At 44.7% G+C, this 24,613-nt stretch overlaps 1 protein-coding gene across 1 annotated transcript in view; it reads right to left on the bottom strand.

The window, feature by feature from the left end:
* LOC143962002 (cadherin-related family member 4-like) overlaps positions 1-17,490 on the bottom strand; it is a 147,096-nt gene extending 129,606 nt beyond the window's left edge. The window contains exons 1-3 of the mRNA XM_077471346.1: positions 17,463-17,490; positions 15,069-15,251; positions 10,712-10,797 (exon numbers count right to left, since the gene is read on the bottom strand). Coding sequence (XP_077327472.1) covers positions 10,712-10,797; positions 15,069-15,251; positions 17,463-17,490 — 297 coding nt within the window. The remainder of the gene's footprint in view (positions 1-10,711; positions 10,798-15,068; positions 15,252-17,462) is intronic.
* Between the last annotated feature and the right edge of the window lie 7,123 nt (positions 17,491-24,613).

The following is a 24,613-nucleotide window of genomic DNA, read 5'->3' as shown; positions in this document are numbered from 1 at the left end:
GAGGTTGGGCGTACTAGTGTTGACCAACTGTATCTGGGGGACTGGGTCCCCCAGACAAAGGAGACGAAGAGACTATGTAGCCGAGTGAAAAAGGATTTAGGAATCCAATGTGGAGATTGGCGAAGCAAGTAGGTAAATTTGGGCAGGATTTTCATTTTTAACAGATTTATCCGGCCTAGCAGGGATAAGGGTAGTGACTCCTATGCCCTCAGTCGCAGTCGCGTCTCGTGGACTACTGGGGACAGATTGAGGGGCAAGAAGTCCGAAGCCTGCCTCGAGACCACCACCCCAAGGTATTTGAAGCTATCTACCCACTGTAAAGGTATATTGGGGGGGGGCGGTGGTGCGTGCTGCGGGATCTATAGGAAACAGAAGAGACTTTGACCAATTAACTCTAAGGCCCGTAACAGTGGAGAATGAGTTTAGAATCTGCAGTGCCCCTGTGAGTTAGGAGTCTGCATCGTTGAGGAAGAGCAGGTGGTCGTCCGCATACAGGGCAACCCTCTCCTCCAGCCAGCCAATGCGCAGGCCCCTAATGTGTGGAGAGGTGCGTAGGGCCTCCGCCAGGGGTTCCATGGCAATGGTGAAAAGGGCCGGAGAGAGAGGGCAGCCCTGCCGCGTGCCTCTGGAAAGAGGGAAGGGCTGTGAAGAGTGATTCACCCCCCAAAAAGACTGACATGCAGTATGATACATTGGGTGAATGCTCTGAAGCGGCTCAGATTACCAGTAAAAGAAACCCTGAAGTGCCTGGTCCTTCTACTGACGATTCAGGAAGGGACAACCCCAACTCACCCCTTGAAGCATCTGTACCAGACATTATAGTGACAGCTGTGAGTGCACAGGACAGCTCCCCATCACATGTGAATTGGTGGGAGGCTCCTCTGTCCAACATATGTTATGGTATGACACACTTGGGTTTAAACTCAAGTTACGGAAATACAGATTGTTTATTGTCATGTTAACCAATTTTCTCCACATGTGAGTTATAACATGTAACAGGCCAAAATAGGTTGTGAAACAAAGACCCGGATATCTTTGGAGGATGAAAGATAAAAAGTAGGGTGAGTGTGTAGTGCTGACTCTCCTGTCTATTAATGTATGTTAGCATGTTATAACAAAAGTCTATGGACATTTCTATGGCTTAGTGTTCGGCGCCATCTAGCGACCAAACACTGAAAGTGAACTTAAATAATATTTAGCTTTCAAGCAATTAACTATTTACAGGAAGTGACTGTCATTTACATTGGAGAGTTGACCCTTTTACCTAGGATGCCGAGTGACCTACCCATGGGCACCCTCTGAGCGGCCATTTTAGGTCTCTTGGGAACGCATGGCCTGCCTGTGACTTGTGCCGAGGCCTCCCGGAGGAAGCAACTTATTGCCTGTGTGCCTGTGTGGAATGCAACCCTACTCGGTTGTGTGAGTGACCTGAAGTGCCAGAGACACAGTGATCGGATTGAGAGGATCCAGAGACACTCATTTGAGCATGGATCAAAATGTATGTGGTTCAGCAAGACCGGACAGCTTTTGATCCACATATGCCCAGCTTGCCAGGTTTCTCCTGAATGGTCAGTTCCACCGGCTACAGCCAGCAACACTGATTAGTGTGTTCTTGGTTGTAATGATTCCCCTATTCACATTGAACGTGTGGATGAGAAATTGGGACATTTTTTTTTCATTTAACCCACTGGTTGAATGAAAAAAAAGACTTATGTGAGCTGGGTATAGACTAATAGAATTTCATTTGACATTTTTTTTGCTGTAAGAACATTGTAAAAATGTTCATTCATTTTTCTAATCATTAGTGGGGTCAAATTGATATTCACTTGGACCACAGTAATGAGAATATTTGAAGGAACAGAATATCATTTTTTTTCTCAAAAGTAGGAATTTCTCACTGTGTACATGGTTTTCTTTGTGTAAAGTCCATTCATTCTTTAATTGAATGTTAAAAGCAAAGGAAATCTTGAACTAGACATGTGCAGAACAGAAAAAATTGTTTTGTTTTGGGTAGATTTGTTATGTTACCAATTTAGTTGTGTTGATTAATTTCCGAATTCATTTAGTTTAGTTTAATTTCTTAATTTTCTAATGATTCAATTTGAATCAGTTGAAAAATGATCGACCAATTCAAATTTTGTGTGAAGACTAGCTAGTTGTTAAGGAGCATGCTAGGAAGCTGGTGTAGCACTGACCCCCGAAGGAGCGGCTGGTTTGATTTGGGCCTGCACTCTAGTAACAAAACCCCATTAATTTGCCTCAGTCCCCTTGACACAGCTGTGGTGCAATACAATACAGTAAAATATATTATATCACAATATACCTATATTGTCCTCTCAGGATCCACTGGCTCCACCTGCTGGGAGAAAACAATACTCCACGCAACGAGGTACTTAACCAAAGTATATTTTACTATATATATTTGTAGATAGGTGATTACAGCAATTGTACTGTCATCCAACATAGATTGACAGGACAATGAACTTTGATAAAACAGTTACAAACAATTTAATATATATATATATTGTATTGTGATATATGTTATATATCAATGATAACTCCTAATAAATTTGTAATCCAAGATTAAAGCAGTTAAAGTTGAATTAAGGATGATCCCAGTGTTGCAAATATAATACAGTGCTTGAAGTGTGATAGTAAGTAGGCCTTATGCCTGCCTAGCGTCAGTTGCTATACTCCTCCTCCGTGGGACTAAGTATCCCAGCGAGGCCTGTATATAAGTCTGACTAGGTGCAATGGTTTAGAAAACAGTGGGTAGCAACCCGCTCACCAACTGTATAGGAAACTTGGTATGGTGACTTTGGTCCAGTGGTTGCAGCTTGCTTCTGCATCAGCCAGCTCAGTCACTCCGTCCCGTTCCGACAGGTGGGCTGGTCTTCATCTTAAATGTCCTTGATGGCAGATGGCAGCTAACTGAATATCGGATGGGGCGGAGCACCAGGAGGTAGGCTCGAGCTAAGCGTCTCCATCCCTCCCCGCCCTATGGAATCCCCGCGGATCATCGCTCCCTCCCCCGCCACGCGGTGACAGCTGAGCGGCGAACGGACCGGTCACCCCCCTCCAATCCATGCGGAGGGGAGCCGGACTGCGCCCGCAATACGCGCCAACCCCTCCATAGCCTACAGCTTAGCCTGGGAGTGAGGCGACTTGTCCCCCCGTTAGAAGGCGGTCACGCTGTACCTCTGCATCCAGATGCCGGGCCCCAGACGCCGGACCAGAGCTCTAGGGGACGAAGAGGCGAGTAGCACAGCGGGCCCCCGCCTCACGCAGTATACACAGAGGACACACCAGGTCGCAGGTCAGAGGCACTCCCCGAGATAAAGATCAGCAACAATCCGTCCTCCACGGCAAAGCGAGAGACACGTCCCTCTGTTAAGGGATGGTAAGGTCTGACACTGGAAGAGGCCGGCTCCTGGCTCGGATTGCTGGAAACCAACAAAACGTGAGTTAAGCTGGGGAGTGAGGGGTGGCTGTCCCGGGAGAAAGGAGAAGTGCAGCAGATCTGAGGGAACTCTGTGAACTGTGGATTGTGACATACGGAGAGGTGCACAGTAAGAGACGCAATAATATAGACACTCTTCCTTATTTCTTTGGGGCATGCACGAGGAGCTGATTTGAGGGAAAGTAGGAAAGAAGTCCTGGAAAGATTTTAAAAGGACTGCTTTAAACTCGCTCATCTATATAGGCTCTGTTCGCATTGAGAGAGCGCATAGTAGCATTATTAGAGGGGGGGCTGCCTGTGTAAAGGCAATAACCAAAAGCCCCGAAGATTCGCTCAATCAGAAAAGGCGTAGAGGTGTGCAGGCCCTCCGAACAGCGAACCAAGTTGTACGAAACACTAACCCCCCGAGTCAATGTTCGGACAGAGGAGAATGGCCCTGAGTAGGGGACCGGTGGAGGTGTGCGAGTACTAGTGAGCATTCGGAGCGGCGGCTTATGTCCCATGTGGGGTTGTCAATAGTTTGCATCATAAATACCTGCGTTAGTAGCTGTGACAAACAATAGGGGGGGGGTACAAACGGAGATACCATAACATTCTGGCCCCCGAACGTGTTGAGAGGGGGGGGGTAGAGCCCTGGAAACACCCCGCTTTGACAACAGTACCCTGAAGTTTGACTCTAATGCAAGGGAACGTCAGAGGATTATAAGCCGAAGAACCTTAATCAGGGTAAACAGGGGCTCGCAAATACCCCCCGGCTAACAGCACACCCCCAACTTAACTCTGCAGTATTTGAGCCCAGATCTACATCACCTTGATTGTGTCTGGAAGGAGGGAAGCAGAACTGGAATAGAGAAGCCAAGAAGGCACCACGGTAATAGGCAGTAACAGGTGGAGAAGTATCGCTCTGAAGGAAGGAGAAGGGGACAGGACACTCTGGTGGCAGGAGAGGGTTAAACGGATAAAGATACTGTAGACAACTGGTATTACTGCCATTCCTTACAGTGTTAAGTCGGAATATTTGTAGATACGCCGCTTGTGCCCACTTATGTAGGTAGATAAAGTGACAAAGACTGGGCGGACAACTACCATCACCCATAGTGGTCTCCCGGATTCTTGACTCTCTCTGCCCTCATTTTTGTTTGGTTTTTGTTTTTCCGACATACTTATCCTGTACTGGTATTTGAATCTGGACACTTTTTGTTCAAAGGGCCTATGTAACCCATTGAAACCCATTGAAGTAAGGGGGGTCGGGGTCTGGTAGTAGGAAGTGGAGACGTGGATAGTGGAAGCTAGACCTAGGTAGAAACTGATCCTAGTGTCGGTGTCCCCCAAATTTAGGGTATCTACGGCTGTATCCTTACCCTCGCTGGGTAAGAGGGATAGAAAGGAGGGAGAGCCGGCTAACAGGTTCATGGGGAAGGACACTTGGGTCTAGTTGGTTGATTGAAGGGGGTGTGCTTATCTTGACCTCACTATATACACTCCCGACCTGAAATTTACGGGGACCCCCAGATAGACTAGAGGGGAAGTAACAAGTGGTAGGCCTCGATCATAAAGAGAAGATAGATAGGAGGAGTCAGAGGGCGAGAAGGGGAGCGGGAGAAGTAGAAAAGAACTGGGTAGACTTAAACGGAAGAATGAGAGGGAAAACTAAATCAAGTAAAAATGTGCCGCCGGTGCCCAGCCCAGGGGGTATCCAGCGGTACATGGCAAGTAATTCTAGCTTATTAGAGGAAGGCCCGATCAGCCCTAAGTCAGGAACAATGCGGAGATCAGGACTCAATAGGCAGAAGATACCAGAAGAAAGTAAAGGGGGTAAGGTAAATGGAACCAAGATGGGGGCCTCGAAGGAAGTAGGTATCCCCAACCATAATAATAGCAGACCCCCTCAGGAAAGGGAAGAGATAATAGCAGTAGAAGAGGATAATAGAAGGGAAGGGACGTCGCAACTTATACCCCAGGGGGAGGAGGCATCCTCAATAAAGGTAATGCTAGCGGAGATGTTTGCCAAAATGGAGGAGTCATTAAAAATAGAAATAGCAGGAGTAAGGGCAGACATAGGCCAAATCCTCGGGAGGGTGGAAGAAATAGAGGTAAGATTAGACAACCAGGAGCAAAGGCTGAATGAGATAACAGGTCAAATTTCCTCTCTCCAGACAGCGAACAGAAACCTCCAGTATAAATTAGAGGACCAAGAGAACCGAGGCAGAAGGAAGAATGTACGCATCAAAGGCCTCCCAGAGAAATATAGGACTGGGGAACTGGGGGGTATAGTACAGCAGATATTTAACCCGGTATTGGAGAGAGAGCCTACTGACACCTTAAAGATAGACAGAGTCCACAGAATTACTAGGCAGAGGGTAGAAAGGGAGGAATCCCCTAGAGATGTGATAGTAAGGTTCCACTACATGGAAGAGAGAGGTTTAATAATGGAAAAACTGAGGACAAGGACAGGGGTGACCTTTGAAGGTGCAGAATTGCAGCTGTTCCCCGACCTTGCGGCAGAAACGTTGAAGAGAAGGAGATTACTAAAACCCCTTACACAACGGTTGTTGGCAGAAGGAGCAACCTACCAATGGGGCTTCCCAGCCTGCCTGAAAGGGAAAAGAGAGGGCCGCTCTGCAATTCTGCGATTCCCTGAGGATTTGAATGGGTTTTGTGAAAGGTTGGACATAACACCTCCCCAGTTACCAGGGTGGGAGGAAGAAGAGAAGGGCACTAGGCCTACACAAAGGGACCTAAGATGGAGGAGAAGGAGAGGAGCAGAGTTTAATCCAGAGGGGGTCACCCTAAGATAACGTAAAGATAGACCCAGAGAAATGAAAGGGGAAGGAAAGAGACATGGGGAAGGGAGATGCGGGGGGAGGGAGGAGGGGGGGAGGGAGGAGACCCTTGGAGAGCTACCGGTGTGAGACCCCGGGTAATTATGGGGACGAGAGGACACCAACGAGATATGTGTCAAACCCATAAGAGCAACAAGGAAAGGGGAGGACTCCGACCAACCCTTCTAGGGGTATTGTTGCGGAGTGGGGGTGGGAAAGGGTTGGGGTTACAAAGGTGGGGGGGATTCGGGGGGGGGGGGGTTTCTTTCATTATCCTTGCCGCTCTCCCCCTCCCTCTCAACCCCCAAAGGTGCGTGCCTTCGGGTCAGCCTACGTGAAGCTCCGATCCCAGGCAACAGTGATTGATGGCGGTAGTTAACGTAATATCATACAATGTAAGGGGATTAAATATGAAAGAAAAAAGGTATAAAATAAACAAAGAACTTCAATTCTTGCGTGGTAATGTGGTGTGCCTCCAGGAGACACACATCACTAACGAATCAATGATAAAATTGACATCACTGCAATTTCCACTTTGGTTTTATGGGGACACGCCATCAGCCCACTCAAGAGGGGTGGCCACGGGGTTCGATAGATCTACGAGATTCTAAATAGAGGAGCGTTTGGCTGACCCGGAAGGGAGGTACCTATTTTTAAAGGGTAAACTGCTTGGTATGAAATGTACAATAGTGAACATATATGCCCCCAATAGAAATCCGGACAAGTTCCTAAAGAAGGTACTAGAGAAGGTAGAGGGATTCAGAGCAGGAAAATTGATTATAGCAGGGGACTTGAACTGGACTCTGAACCCTAAACTAGATAATTCGGGGGGCTGTACCCGGGCGCCAGAGCGGAGATATAGAGCTTTGAGGAAAACCTTGGCCAATATGCAGTTAATGGATACATGGAGAATAGGCCACTTAAACGAGAGGGATTACACCCATTTCTCAGCACCCCATAACTCCTTTGCCAGACTGGACTATATTTTAGTAGAACATCAACTAGTGACGAACCTCAAAAAAGCAGAAATAAAACCAATCACACTTTCAGACCACGCCCCGGTAGTAGTACAACTTAAGGTACAGGGAGAGATGGGGGCAGAGAGAATATGGAAACTAAATGATTCCCTAATACAGGACCAGGACGTTATCTGCAAGATAGAACAGGAGTTGTCGTACTTCTTTGAGTCAAACGACACACCAGATATTTCCCGAGCCATATTATGGGAAACACATAAGGTAGTCACAAGAGGGCTCCTGATCAGTATTGGATCGGGGAAAAAGAAGGAGAGGGAGAAACAAAAAGTCCAATTATATAGAGAGATTAATGAATTAGAGCAGAAAACTAGGCCAATGGGGGTACGGGATAGACAGGAGTTAATAGAGAAAAAGAGAGAACTGGAGGATACCCTAGAACAAGAAAGGGAGTCAGCATTTCACAAAATAAATAAAGAAAGATACCAATGGGGAAATAGGTCAGGCAAATGGATTTCAAAAAGAGTGAAAGAATACAAAAATAGGACCCACATCCCAATGATTAAAGATAGAGGGGGGGAGAAGCAGTATTCCACCCCAAAAATCGCAGAGAACTTCCACACCTTTTATAGTGAGCTGTACAATATAAGGGGGAAAGGGGGCGACAAGGGGAAAAGGAAAGAAGCAGTAGAGGAGTACCTGCGAGGCTTGGAGTTCCCAAGAGGGGAGTTGGAGGAAATGGAGGCCTTAGAGGCCCCCATAACAATAGAGGAAGTGGAGAGAACAATTAAAAACACCCCCTCGGAGGAAGCCCGGGCCCCGACGGATACTCTATTCTATACTATAAAAAATTTCAGAAACATTTAGCGCCGAAACTCCGCGATTACTTTAATGCAGTAGGAGTAGAGGAGAAGTTTCGGGAGGAGGCTCTCTGTGCCCACATAACACTGATTCTAAAAGAGGATAAGGACCCAGCAGCTCTAGAGAGCTACCGTCCGATCTCCCTTTTAAATACGGACATAAAGATTTTTGCGAAAATAATCGCGGATAGATTAAAAACCCTCCTCCCGAGATGGATCCATCCAGATCAGGTAGGGTTTGTCCAGGGGCGAGAGGGGAGGGATAACTCCTTGAAGTCCATAGCCTTGATCCAGGAAGCCATCAGGAGAGAGACCCCCACAGTACTGCTATCGGTAGATGCCGAAAAGGCTTTCGATAGAGTGGATTGGGAGTTTATATATGAGACGTTAAAATATATGGGACTAGGAGAGAAGATGATGAGATGGCTCAAAGCGTTATATTCACATCCGACAGCTAGAGTCCGAGTGAATGGGTCCCTGTCTCGCCCCCTGGAATTGTTCAATGGGACGAGGCAGGGGTGCCCCCTCTCGCCGATTCTATTCGTGATTGCCTTAGAACCTCTCCTGGTGGCAATCCGGAGGAATCAAGATGTCAGAGGTATTCGAGTGGGCAAGAAGGAGTACAAAGTCTCTGCATTTGCAGATGACGTCTTGCTATATATAGGCAACCCAAGAGTAACAATCCCAACTCTCCTAAAAGAGTTCAAACAGTATGGGCGATTGTCCAATTTTAAAATAAATATGACCAAGTCGGAGATTTTAAACCTGAATCTAGCAGAGGAGAGTCGGACAGCATTAGCTACCTACCTCCCATTTAAGTGGTGCAAAGGAGAACTGTCTTACTTAGGCATAAAATTGACGGCGCAAGTTTCTAATCTATATGCGGCTAATTACATACCCCTGTTGAATAAAATTAAAAATAATTTAAATAAAATGAGATATAAAAGATTGACTTGGATGGGGAGGATAAACGCAATTAAAATATTCATTTTGCCTTTAGTAATCTATACGTTTCAAATGATCCCAGTCCCCTTACCCTCAAGTTACCTTAGAAAATTAAAATCTATGATAACAGCTTTTATATGGGTACGAAAAAACCCGCGAATAGCCTATAATGTCCTGGCGAAGGAGAAAGATAAAGGAGGTGTAGCATTGCCAGATTTCAAAAAATACTACGAAGCCATAGTCATTTCAAGGATAGCTGACTGGAACCACAATAAGCATGAGAAGAGTTGGGTAGAGTTGGAGGGATCACTAAGTAGCACGGAGTTGGTAAAGATGATATGGATACCTCCCCAATATAGGGACTTAGGGCTTAGCACGAGCACTTTAACAAGACACACTTTAAAAATTTGGGATAAAATTAATAAGAGGCACAATTGGCACTATAATTCCCCTTTAATGTCACTTTTAGATACAAATTATTTTCTCCCAGGGAAAGAGGAGCGTTTATATTTTAGTAGGTGGGCAAAGAGAGAGGAAATAACAATAGCGGAAGTGATGAAAGGAAATAGGATAAGCACGTTTAGTGAAATTACACAAGAATGGGGACAGAAGCCATTAGATAGATGGAGATACACGCAAATAGTACACTTTATTCAAGGGCTCCCACAGCCGCTGAGAGGAAAAACACTACTTAGACCATTAGAAAAATTATTTAAAGAAGCACAATGTTTAGAGAAAAGGGTTTCTAAAGTTTATAAAATATTAAGGCATGAGGCAGACTCTGAGTTCCCAGCATATCTAGGGAAATAGGAGGAGGAGATTGGTCCATTAAGAAATGACGAGCATAGGGGAAAAATAATTAAAATGACCCACTCACTTCCAAGAGACGTCCAAACGGCGGAAATGTCCTTCAAATTACTAGCGAGGTGGTACTGGACCCCCCAAAGAGTACAGAGAGTGGGAGAAGACACCCGGGTTCTTTGCTGGAGGGAATGCAAGGCACCAGGGACTTTTAAGCATATATGGTGGGATTGCCCCAAAATAGTCCCTTTCTGGGAGAAGATAATAGAAATTATATTTGAAGTCACAGGGGAAAGGATTGAAAAATCTCCATGGAAATGTCTGTTTCACGATACAGAGAAAGGGATCACACAATATAGAAACACACTGGTCCCAGACCTGTTGAACGCAGCAAAATCTCTAATCCCAATTCACTGGAAATCCAAACAAATCCCGACAATATCAGAATGGGTGCGGAAAGTAGAATACAAAAGGGTAATAGAAGAGTCTATACAGAAACTGGAAGAAATAGGGCAAAAATATCAAGGAAAATGGCAACAATGGAGAACTTTCTTGAAGGAGGATGGTCTCAAGAGGCGTGAAGAGAACGGGGAGGGACGGGGAGAGGAATAGAGGGAATAGAAGGGAGAGGCAAGGGGGGTTTTTTTTTTTTTTTCTTTTCTCGGGGGGAAGGGGGGGGGGGGATAGGTTAAGTAATTGGATGTGAAATACAATTGTAAAATGTGACAATGATTTAATGATATAAAAGATACCTGTATTTTATACATCTTTGCTAAAAACGAAAAATAAAGAATATACAAAAAAAAAAAAATGTCCTTGATGGCAGGAGACAGCTGTCAGTGTTTTTACCGTAAGTACATCTCTATCTGGATCTCTCACAGGTACTTGATATATGGAGCGATACACTGGATAATCCTCAGGAATTGTTCTATTAACTACAAAAAAATAGATACATTTATTTTTCATACAATATGTCAGGATTATACTCAGAATGCACATAAATGTTATGCAAAACAAAAGAAGAATTAGAGGTAAACATTTTAGAGTGGCAACATTGCCAAATGAACCAGCATGAGTAAAATAAAAATATACCAACATGGGAAAAATGAAAATAAACTTAAAGCGGAGGTCCACCCTAAAATGGACCTCCGCTCATCGGAATCCCCCCCCCCCTCCGGCGCCACAATCGGCACCTTTCAGGGGGGAGGGGGGTGCAGTTACCTGGATAATCCAGGTAACTGCACCCACTTCCGGGCTAGCGCTCTGCGGAACGAGCGTAGGTTACGCCCCCGTTCCGCAAGCGCCCGCCCCCTTCAGCAAGTGCCCCGCTGCCTGCTGGGAAACACACAGCTCCCAGAGGCAGCGGGGACCGTCCGGATTGCGCCGCGCGGCTCGCGCATGCGCAGTAGGGAACCGGGAAATGAAGCCGAAAGGCTCCATTTCCTGATTCCCATACCCAAGATGGCGGCGGGACCCGGCAGCCGAGCGAGCGATCGGCTTCGGGTGCCGACATCGCGGGCACGCTGGACAGGTAAGTGTCACTATTTAAAAGTCAGCAGCTGCAGTATTTGTAGCTGCTGGCTTTTAAAAAAAAAAAAAAAAACGCGGAGTCCCGGTGGACTCCCGCTTTAATATGTAAAGTGTTATTTAATAATATACAAGCATATAAATCTGTCTTTCTATGTCCAAAATGTAAGCTCTTGAAGGTCTCAGGCTATCTGCACTGAGCAAAATATAAACGCAACACTTTTGTGTTTGCCCCTATCCATCATGAGCTGACCTGAAAGATCTACGACTTTTTCTATGTACACAAAAGGCCTATTTATCTCAAATATTATTCCCAATCTATCTAAATCTGTGTTAGTGAGCAGTTCTCCTTTGCCAAGATAATCCATCCACCCCACAGATGTGGCATATCAAGATGCTGATTAGACAGTATGATTATTGCACAGGTGTACTTTAGGCTGGCCACAATAAAAGGCCACTCTACAGTAAAATGTGCAGTTATATCACATAGCACAATGCCACAGATGTCACAAGTTTTAAGGGAGCGTGCAATTGGCATGCTGACTGCAGGAATGTCCACCAGAGCTGTTGCCCTTGAATTGAATGTTCATTTCTCTACCATAAGCCATCTCTAAAGGCGTTTCAGAGAATTTGGCAGTACATCCAACTGGCCTCACAACCGCAGACCACATGTAACCACACCAGCCCAGGACCTCCACATCCAGCATCTTCACCTCCAAGATCGTCTGAGACCAGCCACTGGGACAGCTGCTACAACAATCGGTTTGCATAACCAAAGAATTTCTGCACAAACTGTCAGAAACCATCTCAGGGAAGCTCATCCGCATGCTCGTCATCCTTATTGGGGTCTCGACCTGACTGCAGTTTGTCATCGTAACCGACTTGAATGGGAAAATGCTCACATTCAATGGTGTCTGGCACTTTGGAGAAGTGTTCTCTTCACGGATGAATCCTGGTTTTCTCTGTACAGGGCAGATAGCAGACAGCGCGTATGCCGTTGTGTGGGTGAGGGTTTTACTGATGTCAATGTTGTGGATCACGTGGCCCATGGTGGAGGTGGGGCTATGATATGGGCAGGCCTATGCTATGGACAATGAACACAGGTGCATTTTATTGATGCCATTTTGAATGCACAGAGATATCGTGACAAGATCCTGAGGCCCATTGTTGTGCCATTCAGCTGAAAACATCCCAGTTCTTGCATGGCCAGCATACTCACCGGACATGTCTCCCATTGAGCATGTTTGGGATGTTCTGGATCAGCGTATACAACAGCGTGTTCCAATTCCTGCCAAAATCCAGCAACTTTCACAGCCATTGAAGAGGAATGGTTTTCAGCCCCCCCCCCCCCCCCCCACCTCATACAGTAAAACTGCACATAGAGTGGCCTTTTATTTTGGGCAACCTAAGGCACACCTGTGTAATGATCATGCTGTCAAATCAGCATCTTGATATGTCACACCTGTGAGGTGGATGGATTATCTTGGCAAAGGAGAAGTGCTCACTAAGCCTAGGTTCACATTTGAGCGATTTGTCATGCAATTTGAGAGATCAAATTGCATGATAAGTCGCAGCCTATTGGAGGCAATGGCACTGTTCTAATCGGTGTGACACCGATCTTGTGATGCGATACGAGTGGTCTCCTCCTATAAGGGTATCATAAACACAGCCCTGGCCGAGGGAAGATATAAGGTGCTTTCTAGATGGTACCTGGTGCCTGACCTCCTCTCCAAATTGTACCAGGGAGCTTCCTCTCTGTGTTTTTGGGGATTTGGTTAACCTGGTACGATGTTTCACATATGCCAAAGTTTGTCGGTTTTGGATTAGAGTTCAGTCCCTGATCTATTCCGTGACCATGGTGAATATAGTTAAAAATCCTAAGGTGGTTCTTCTTAACGAATCTGTTGTTGATACTCCCAAACATGCTCAGACTTTAATATATTTTATGTTTCTCGTGGCAAAAATCACTATAGCGACTGCTTGGAAGAAACCACTGTGGTAAATTTAGCTATTATGAAAAATAAACTGACATGGATTGTGCTCAATGAAAATCTGGTCTGCATTTTGCAGGATAAAACTGTTAAGTTTGACCATGTTTGGGATCCTTGGATTAAGTATCTCCAACTTCCAGCTGACTAAGGGGTGTGGGGGGTGGAGGTGGGCTTTCGGACAGTCCTTTTCCTTTTGCTGTGTCTCGTCCTTCTTTTCCTCTCTTCCTTCCCCTCATTATTCTCTTTGTCTTTCTCCCTTTTATTTCCTCTTCTCCCCCTTTTCTTTCTTGGATCCGCATTTTGTCAGAGGATCAACAGACTTTAGCGTCGGTGCTTCCATGTGCGCCTGCAGGGTAGACCAGCATAAAGGCGCACACGGGTGCGCGATACGGCGGGTTTGCACATCACCTGATCACTCTGGCAGGCCTATAAAAGGCAACCATTTGCTCTGTGTCTTTGCTGTTTGTCTCCTCAGCTCACCTGTGTTCCGCTGCTTCCTGTTCCTGTTTACCACTTCCTGTTGTGACCCGGATTGCCTGAAGACTACACTGATTCTCTCCTGATCTGACCCCTGGCTTGTTTAATGGACTTCCTGCTCTTTGCCTTGCTGGCTCCCGGACTGATACCTGTGTTTGAACCTCAGCCTGCCTCTGGAATATCCTCTGTCTTCTGCACTTAGCCTTGCTGGCTCCCGGACTGATACCTGTGTTTGACCCTCGGCCTGCCTCTGGAATATCCTCTGTCTTCTGCACTTAGCCTTGCTAGCCCCCAGACTGATACCTGTGTTTGACCCTCAGCCTGCCTCTGGATTATCCTCTGCACTCAGCCTTGCTGGCTCCTGGACTGATTACTTGTGTTTGACCCTCGGCCTGTTTCTGCACTTTTCTTACCTGTTTTACAGACTGGCTTGCTACTTACCTTCTGGTCCAGTCCATCCTGCACGAGCCCTCTTCCAGACCTTCACACAAGTCAGGTGTTAGAACCCCTGCCAGGCGTTCTCTTCAAGTATATCCCCTTCGTGCCCTGTACCCGCTGTTCCACCCTCAGGGGTACTGTGCACCCAGTTGCAAGGGTAGCTGCTCTCAGCACTTCGGCCCCTGGTGAGTACCTGACACATTTCCTCTATTATCTAGTTGAATCGATATCACTAGTGGTTGCTTATTAGGTTTACCCAGGGCCCAATTTAATGTGATGGTAGGTGATAGCAAAATCTGGTTCTAATGTTTTCCTTGGGGGGAGGCTTTCCGAATGGGATGGCAGTTTGCTCCGTATGACCCATTTTCTTTATGTTGAATTCCTACTGTACCTGGCATCCTTTTGGGTTGGAAGTAGCTGGTGGCATAATATTTGATCCACACTTTATACTTGTTCTTACTGTTTTAATATGCACCACCTGCATTGTGGGTTCCCCTTTTTCTTTTTCTTTTTTCTTCAATAAACATATTAAAACAGAAAATGCAAGAAAGTGTCTGAAACTACTACCTCTGCCAAAAACCCTATTTTTCTTTCCCTCAATATAATTTTTCTTGCTGTCTCTCTTCTGTCAATATCTTTTCTTTTCACAATTTTTTCTTGTTTAGTATCTGATTTCACATTATTAGAAAAGAAAAAATAATAAAATATAAAGCTGACACAAATATATCAATAGGAAAAAGATTCTAAGCTTCTTAAGAGTGAGATGCACTTACCTCTTTTGTCTTTAAATTGTGGTTCACATATTGGTGCCTCATTAATATTTATAATATTCACAGTCAAATCTGTAAGTGTTCTGGATGACAGCAAACCACTTGTACATTGAACTCTCATATTGTAGGTATTAGGTGTACTGTCTTCATAATCAAAATCCATTGTAGCAGTAATTACTCCAGAATCTGTAACAAAACAGTACGGGTCAGTGTGATTAACAAGTAAAGAAAACAATTGATAAAAATGTGAAAGTTTACATTTGGATTGGCATTTATTTAGACTTTCAAATCTGTTAAAAAAATAAAATGGTATATATATATATATATATATATATATATATATATATATATATATATATATATATATATATATATATATATATTAGATGTTTACAGTAACCTAGTAAGCGATAACATTACATGATTTATATACTGTTATGGCAAAGTATTTGTTACCCCAACACTTCACATTCCTGGTAAGTGCCTGCTGTACCATGTACTTGTATGACAAAGTATCTTGTTCTGTTTGTATTGCTTCCTATATGTGAAATCCCTGACATTCCTGGCAGTCCTTCTGCTTTCATATTAAAAACTGACCACACTAAGCAGGAGAATATACCATGGTCAGTTCTCTAGCTGTACTGGAAACTCAGTGTGCTCTCCTCCAATGATCAGACTTGTCTGACATGCCCCCAGATGCACAGCCATTCACCGTGTACTGCTGGTTCTCCTCCCTCAACTCTTTTGCAGCTGAGAACAGAGGGAGCAGAGGGAATGTGATCACTTACAAAAGGTATACAAAGGATGTTTATATATTTTTTTATACCTATACAAAAAATGTTTGCCTTTCATTTCCATATTAAACTGAATGGGTTGTAGTACAAGTTGATCATGTACAATAACTTTATATTACAATGAGTTGACTTCATAGGCCCCTTTTAATATGCAGTTATATGCTACCTTGAGTCACGTCCCAAAAAGCCACTGGTTACTAATGTAATTTGCCTCATGGCTTCATAGAAACAAAATGAATTTATTGTCAAATAGGGAGGAGCAAATTAATTTGCAAATGAGTGAATTGGATAAATCACATATTATTTTTATAAATCAGGGAACTTAGATTCTCATGAATATTTGTATGCACGGTGCTTCAATTTGTGATCCCTGGTTCTGCTGCATATATTCAGATGGCAAAAAAGTGTAAATTTATGAAATTGGATGAGTATCACCTGCTCTGACAGATTCACCCTTTTTATGAACAGTGCGGATGAATCTGTGTTATGATCATTTCAATAACAACTTAATATTACCAGGTAGAGACAGGAGTAAAATGTTGGGATGACAGCGACAATAAAAGGATCTTTCATGACAGCATGAATTATGTTATTGGTTGCATTAGTATGAATAATCTGAACATGAACATTTGTGGAAACATATCATGATTTTAAGATTCTATTTGAATAATACTTTAACATTCAACTGTCACTTGCTGTCTGATGATAGCCTTAGTGTTAGTACTATTTTTTGTTTAATTTGTTTATTTATAGTGACATGGTAAACAGATGTCACATAACCATCTCAATACCAGATATTAAGCAGTTAAATTGGTTGTAAACCCAGATAAAAAAAAAATGCAAGACAAATGCATATTGAGCTAGTATGCATCGCATACTAACTCATTATGGAATACGTACCTTGGAATGATGCCGTTGTAGCAGTCTCAGTACACCGCTGTGACTGGCGACATGTTGTCTGAGTTATTTCTGGGTTCGTGGGCTCTAGTGCTGTGATTGGCCAGAGCCGCGATGACGTCACTCCCACACATTTGTGCGGGAGCTGCTGGTAGCGGCACAGCAGCAAAAAAAAAAAACGGCATGAGCGAGCCGTTTCACATGTTCCGATTATGTCGGCACATGTCTATACAGTGAATATTTCCTAAACGGGGCAATTTTAGGAGAAATTCACGGTTCGGCTTACCTGTAGGTAAAAATGGTTATAAAGGGTGATGAAAGGCCTCAACAGGGAGGGAAATCTCAAATTCACAGCACCAAATATTAATTTTCTCTGTGCTCTGTGCCCCGAGCCCACCTGTTTTTAAAGCCTGTTAGAGTCCCTGGCTCTAATCACGTGCTTCAAAAAACCCCCAAAAACCTCAGGTTGGAATCCATGAGTCCGTCGCCCCGCATGTTGATTATGGGGCCGGATGCATGGATAGGGATCGGCGACCCTGTGCCATATATGGACTAGCTGCCCCGACTGTGTGTGTCAGGGAAACAGGCTGCACTTGCACTAGATACAGTGGAGGTGGCTAACAATGTTATAGAGTGCATAGGCATGCACATGGGGTGTTCTGGTGTGCCTGGGCCCACCATAATCACCCCATGCGCATTAACATACCTCCAAACTGAGGGCTGCCCCATGCCATCTTTGCGCCAGCCTGTGTTACAATTTTCCAACAGTGCCACAGTGGGAACAGCTGCAGAATCCCTGCCCTTGACATTGTGTGTGCTGTTGTGAGGGTCTTGAAACTCCTCCCCTGCCCTCCATCTCCCCCACAGCGGTTAGGAGTGTTCTCCATTGGCAGTATGAAGAAGTGCTTCTGCCCTGCCTTCAACTCTGCCCCCTACATACCACGTTCAGTGCCATGGCTGCTGTAGAAGTATTGGTACTGTTGGAGGGGGTGAGTGTGCAGGGGTTTTGGTGGAGTAAACCTACAGAATGTTTAGGAGAGGGGGTACTTGTGCCAGAGTCTGCAGGCAGAAGACCTGCTATGTTCTACTGCAGCTGGCTTCAATTACAGTCACTGTATATGCCACTGCAGTGCTGCAGCTGAGGGTTCAATGAGACCACATCTCCCTCCAGCTGACAAATATCTCTGCCCAGCCATTTTATACTCCACCTCTAAGGGCTCTTTCACATGAGATGCCAGTGGGGTGGCTGACGTGCTTATTACGACACCATGCTTATGCAAATCCTAACCCAGCCATTTTCAACCATGGGGTGCCTTGCCAAAATACCTAAAAATTGCCCCAAAACTGTATACAAGCCATCAGGTGGATAAAGCCTGCCTATTAATTACACAAAGCTGCAAATTTTCACTGTGCACCATTACAGCCTTCCAGCAGGCCAGGGTCCTAACAACCAATGATGTCATCAGTCAATAAGGAGGACATCAGGTACCTGCCCCTCTCCTTCAGCATCAGAGTCACATTAGCTGAGTGAGGAAGAGAAGCAAGGGAGAAGAAAAACACTGGAATAATAATAAGTACCAGTGTGCAAAGATGTATTTGCTTTGGAAGAATAAATTACCACTAATGTTGGTTGTCCTACACATGTAAAAAAAACTATTAAGCCCCGTACACACGAGCGGACTAATGTCCGACAGACTTCCGAAGAAGTTCCGTCGGAGTTCTGCTGGAATTCCGACGGAGTTCTGACAGACTTTTCGGCTGAGCGGACTTGGCCACACACGATCACACTAAACTCCGACGGATTCTAACGTGATGACGTACAACTGGATTCGAATACGAAAGTTCATAGCCAGTAGCCAATAGCTGCCCTAGCGTCGGTTTTAGTCCGTCGGAATAGCATACACACGAGCGGATTTTTCGAAGGGACCGGGTCCGGCGGAGTTCCGTCGGGAAAATTTGAAGCATGTTCCATATTCTAAAGTCCTTCGGACTTTGGCGAGTCAAAAGTCCGTTGCAGCCCACACACGATCGAATAGTCTGACGGACTCAGTCCGTCGGACTTTGGATGTTGAAAAGTCCGCTCGTGTGTACGCGGCATTAGTTTCCTTTTTTAGATTTTAGAATGGGGTGCTTTGAGATTGTGTGGGATTTTAAAGGGTGCCTTAACTGAAAAAAAAGGTTGAGAAACACTGTCCTAACCACCAATTTGCAACGGTGGCACCAGGGTTTGTTTGGCAAGACTGCCTGTCAAACTCACCTATTGAGTTCAACGGGTCCCCTCTGCAACTGCGAGCCAAAAGTTTGGCTCACAGTTGTGGTGCGGTCTTACAATGTTAAACTGCTATTCAGCAATTTAAAGGATAAGTTCACCTTTTGTTACATGTTACACCCATGTTCAGGGTGTGACATGTAAGAGGTCACAAACAGGGATGAGCTTTATGTTCGAGTCAAACTCATGTTCGACTCGAACATTGGTAGTTCACCGAACAGCGAACAATTTTGGGTGTTCGCGGCAAATTCAAAGGCCACGGAACACCCTTTAAAAGTCTATGGGAGAAATCAAAAGTGCTAATTTTAAAGGCTTATATGCATGGTTTTGTCATAAAAAGTGTTTGGGGACCTGGGTCCTGCCCCAGGGGACATGTATCAATGCAAAAAAAAGTTTTAAAAAACTGAAGTTTTTTCGGGAGCAGTGATTTTAATAATGCTTAAAGTGAAACAATAAAAGTGTAATATTCCTTTAAATTTCGTACCTGGGGGTGTCTATAGTATGCCTGTAAAGTGGCGCATGTTTCCCGTGTTTAGAACAGTCTGACAGCAAAATTACATTTCTAAAGGAAAAAAAGTCATTTAAAACTACTCTTGGCTACAATGAATTGTCGGTCCGCTATACATATAAAAGTTAATTGATGAAAACGGCATGGGGATTTCCCCACAGGGAAACCCCAAACCAAAATGTAAAAAAAAAAATGGGTGGGGTCTCCCTAAATTCCATACCAGGCCCTTCAGGTCTGGTATGGATATTACGGGGAACCCCACGCCAAAATGTAAAAAAAAATGGCACGGGGTACCCCCAAAAATCCATACCAGACCCTTATCCTAGCATGCAACCTGGCAGGCCACAGGAAAAGAGGAGGGACGAGAGAGCGCCCCCCCTCCTGAACCGTACCAGGCCACATGCCCTCAACATTTTGGTGTGGGTTCCCCTTAAAATCCATACCAGACCTAAAAGGTCTGGTATGGATTTTGAGGGGGACCCCATGCCATTTTTTTTTAATTTTGGCGGGGTTCCCCTTAATATCCATACCAGACCCAAAGGGCCTGGTATGGAATTTAGGGGAACCCCCCCGCATTTTTTTTTTTTTAGATTTTGGTTCGGGGTTCCCTTGTGGGGAAATCCCCATGCCGTTTTTATCAATTAACTTTTATGTGTATTGCGGACCGACAATTCAATGTAGCCAAGAGTAGTTTTTAAATTACTTTTTTTCCTTTAGAAATGTCATTTTGCTGTCAGACTGTTCTAAACATGGGAAACATGTGCCCCAGGCATACTATAGACACCCCCAGGTATAAAATTTAAAGGAATATTACACTTTTATTGTTTCACTTTAACCACTTTCAGACCGGACCATTTTGCTGGTCAATGACCAGAGGTCTTTTTACAATTTGGCACTGCGCTGCTTTAACTGGTAATTGCGCGGTCATGCAATGTTGTACCCAAACAAAATTTGCGTCCTTTTTTTCCCACAAATAGAGCTTTCTTTTAAAGGTATTTGACTGACTCTGCGATTTTAATTTTTTGCGATATAAACGTAAAAAGACCGCAAATTTTGAAAAAAAATGATATTTTCTACTTTTTGTTATTAGAAAAATCCAATAAACTCAATTTTAGTCATACATTTAGGCCAAAATGTATTCAGCCACATGTCTTTGGTAAAAAAAAAGTCAATAACTGTATATTTATTGGTTTGCGCAAAAGTTGTCACATCTACAAACTAAGGTACGTTTTCTGGAATTTACGCAGCTTTTAGTTTATGACTGCCTATCTCATTTCTTGAGGTGCTAAAATGGCAGGGCAGTACAAAACCCCCCAAAATGATCCCATTTTGGAAAGTAGACACCCTAAGGAAATTGATAAGAGGCATGTTGAGCCCATTGAATATTTTATTTTTTTGCCTCAAGCGATTGAATAATGACAAAAAAATATATATATATTTTTTTTACACAAAGTTGTCACTAAATGATATATTGCTCACACATGCTATGGGCATATGTGAAATGACACCCCAAAATAAATTCTGCTGCTTCTCCTGAGTGTGGGGATACCACATGTGGTCGACTTTTTGGAAGCCTAGTTGCGTACGGGGCCCCAAAACCAAGCACCGCCTTCAGGATTTCTAAGGGCATACATTTGTAATTTCACTCCTCACTACCTATTACAGTTTTGAAGGCCATAAAATGCCAAGATGGCACAAAACCCCCACAAATGACCCCATTTTAGAAAGTAGACACCCCAAGCTATTTGCTGAGAGGCATGTTGAGTCCATGGAATATTTTATATTTTGCCACAAGTTGTGGGAAAATTACAAACTTTTTTTTTTTTTTTTCACAAAGTTGTCACTAAATGATATATTGCTCACACATACTATGGGCATATGTGAAATGACACCCCAAAGTAAATGTTGCTGCTTCTCCTGAGTACGGGGATACCACATGTGTGGGACTTTTTTGGAGCCTAGCCGTGTACGGGGCCCCCGAAAGCCAAGAACCACCTTCAGGCTTTCTAAGGGCGTAAATTTTTGACTTCACTCCTCACTACCTATTACAGTTTTGAAGGCCATAAAATGCCAAGATGGCACAAAACCCCCACAAATGACCCCATTTTAGAAAGTAGACACCCCAAGCTATTTGCTGAGCGGCATGTTGAGTCCATGTAATATTTTATATTTTGCCACAAGTTGCGGGAATATTACAAACTTTTTTTTTTTCACAAAGTTGTCACTAAATGATATATTTCTCACACATGCCATGGGCATATGTGAAATGACACCCCAAAATAAATTCTGCTGCTTCTCCTGAGTACGGGGATACCACATGTGTGGGATTTTTTGGGAGCCTAGCCGCGTACGGGGCCCCGAAAACCAAGCACTGCCTTCAGGATTTCTAAGGGTGTAAATTTTTGATTTTACTCCTCACTACCTATCGCAGTTTTGAAGGCCATAAAATGCCAAGATGGCACAAACCCCCCCCCCCCCCCCCCAAATGACCCCATTTTGGAAAGTAGACACCCCTAAATTTAGGGGTACACTAGTGAGACTCACAGGTAAAAAAGCACCTAGGCTGTCAGCGACTGTATCAAAACGCTACAAAAAAAACTGTTAGTGATCGCAGGGATCAGGCCTGACTCTGCGAACGCTGCAGTTATGTGTGTTGTGTTTTGTAAGTGACAGTGATCGATCGATACTGCACTTGGGTGGGCTGGGCTGGGCTTGGCGGAGGGGCTAAACGCAGGTGCTAGCAGATATCTGGGCTGATCCCGCTAACAATGCGTTTTGGGAAACCTAAACTGCTGGCGACGCTAATATAGATCTGATCAGATACTATATTACTAAGGGAGGTGTATGCTTTGTGCGTGGGTGTTAGCGGTACTGGCACTAACCTGACACTGCCTGGGGCGACGCAGACCTTATCTGACCCTCAAACTTATATCACCCGCCGGGTGATCAGGGGGTTAAACCTTTATTAGGTAATAAATGGCGGGTGCCCTGAAACTATAAAAAAATAACTAACCAACCAGCGTCACCTGTAACAGTTATATGGTGATCACTGGTGAAAGGGTTAACTAGGGGGCAATCAGGGGGCTTTATGCGGTAGTATATGGGGGTCCCTGACGCTATAAAAAGCTGCGGCAAACCTAAATACCTACCTGCCTAACTAGCGTCACCTGTGACACTAATACAGCGATCAGAAAAACGATCGCTTATTAGGCTGGGTTCACACTGGAGCGATGCGGGAACGCCACGAATCCGCGGCGGGTTCCCGCATCACACTGCCCTATGCGAACTGCTGGGAGTGTCAGTGAAATGTTAATGACACCCCCAGATCAGTTCGCATATCGCAGTGCGATCTGAAAACTCGGACAGGAATCGGATCGCATGGTGTGAACACCCATGCGATCCGATTCTGCTGCGGACCAAAAAAAGGGTCCCGTGCGAGTTTGCCGCGGGGTGCGACGCGAATTCAGCCATACTATCTGTATGGCTGAACTCGAATCGCACAGAGATCGGATGTGATTTGCACTGCAGTACGGTGCGAATCACATCCGTTCTCATAAACCGCTGCAATGTGAACCCAGCCTTAGTGACACTGGCGACGGGGGGTGATCACGGGGTTAAACCTTTATTGGGGGGGTTAGGGGGGTACCTTAGAACTAAAGGGGGCTAGCCCTAACTGCCCTAACAGTTATTACAGTCACAAATGACACCAATGCAAAAAAAAAAAAAATGGTGTCACTGTGACTGTGGCAGGGGTGATTGGGGGGGTGATCGGGGGGTGAAGGGGGGGTGAGAGTGTGGCTGTTATGTTCTACTGTGTAGTGTAGTGTTGGTGCAACTCACCGATCCCCTCTCCTCGGTGCCGGAACGAAAAATACCGACACGGAGGAGAGATTACATCACTTCCTCTGCCTGTGTTTACATTACAGGAGAGGAAGTGATGTCACGCTGCACTTCCATTCGTCAGGAGCGATCGCGAGGGGGTGGCCATGAATGAATGGCTGCCCCCTCATCCCGGATCGCTCCTGAACGGATTCCGACCGCTGCTGGCACCGGGGGGGGCCCGATCGGGCCCCCCACCCGCGGGAAGGCAGGGACGTACAGGTACGCCCATATGCCTGCCCGTGCCATTCTGTCGACGTACATCGTCGTGCGGCGGTCGGCAACTGGTTAAGCATTATTAAAATCACTGCTCCCGAAAAAACAGACGTTTTTAAAACTTTTTTTTACATTGATACATGTCCCCTGACAATATCATGCACGTAAGCCTTTAAAATTAACACTTTTGATTATTCATGTTCGTGTCCCATAGACTTTAACGGTGTTCACACAAATTTTTTGCCTGTTCGCATGTTCTGGTGCGAACCGAAGAGGGGGTGTTTGGCTCATCCCTAGTCGCAAAACCACCGACCGAAAAAATAAAAAGTGCTAATTTTAAGGCTTGTTTGCAAGTTATTGCCATAAACAGTGTTTGGGGACCCGGGTCCTGCCCCAGGGGACATGTATCAATATGGAAAAAAGTTTTAAAACTGAAGTTTTATGGGAGCAGTGATTTTAATAATGCTTAAAGTGAAAAAATAAAAATGAAATATCTCTTTAAATATTGTGCCGGGGGGGGGGGGGGGGGGTCCTTAGTATGCCAGTAAAGTAGCACATTTTTCCCATGTTTAGAACAATACCACAGCAAAATGACATTTCTAAAGTAAAAAAATGTAGTATAAAACTACTCGCGGCTGTAATGTATTGTCGGGTCCCAGCAATATAGATGAAAATCATTGAAAAAAATGGCATGGGTCACCCCCCCAGTCCATTACCAGGCCCTTTGGGTCTGGTATGGATATTAAGGGGAACCCCGTACCCAAATTATAAAAAAATGGCGTGGGGTACCCCAGGCACTATATACCCTGAACAGCAGTATATATACTATATGTCAGACAAAGAAGGAGAAGGAACGGGACTTTGTATGAGGCATATTACTGAATTAGTACCTTGTTCATATTGAGCACTGAATTATTTATTGATTACAAATCAAATTAAAAAGTGTTGATCTTTAGTAAAGGACACAATATACTGTAAATAACAG

Source organism: Lithobates pipiens, unplaced genomic scaffold (genome assembly GCF_037356315.1).
Source record: "Lithobates pipiens isolate NorthernLeopardFrog02 unplaced genomic scaffold, aLitPip1_a1.2 Scaffold_8, whole genome shotgun sequence".
Taxonomy (NCBI): domain Eukaryota; kingdom Metazoa; phylum Chordata; class Amphibia; order Anura; family Ranidae; genus Lithobates; species Lithobates pipiens.
Note: the sequence above shows the minus strand (reverse complement) of the source record. Positions and strands in the feature narration are given on the sequence as shown.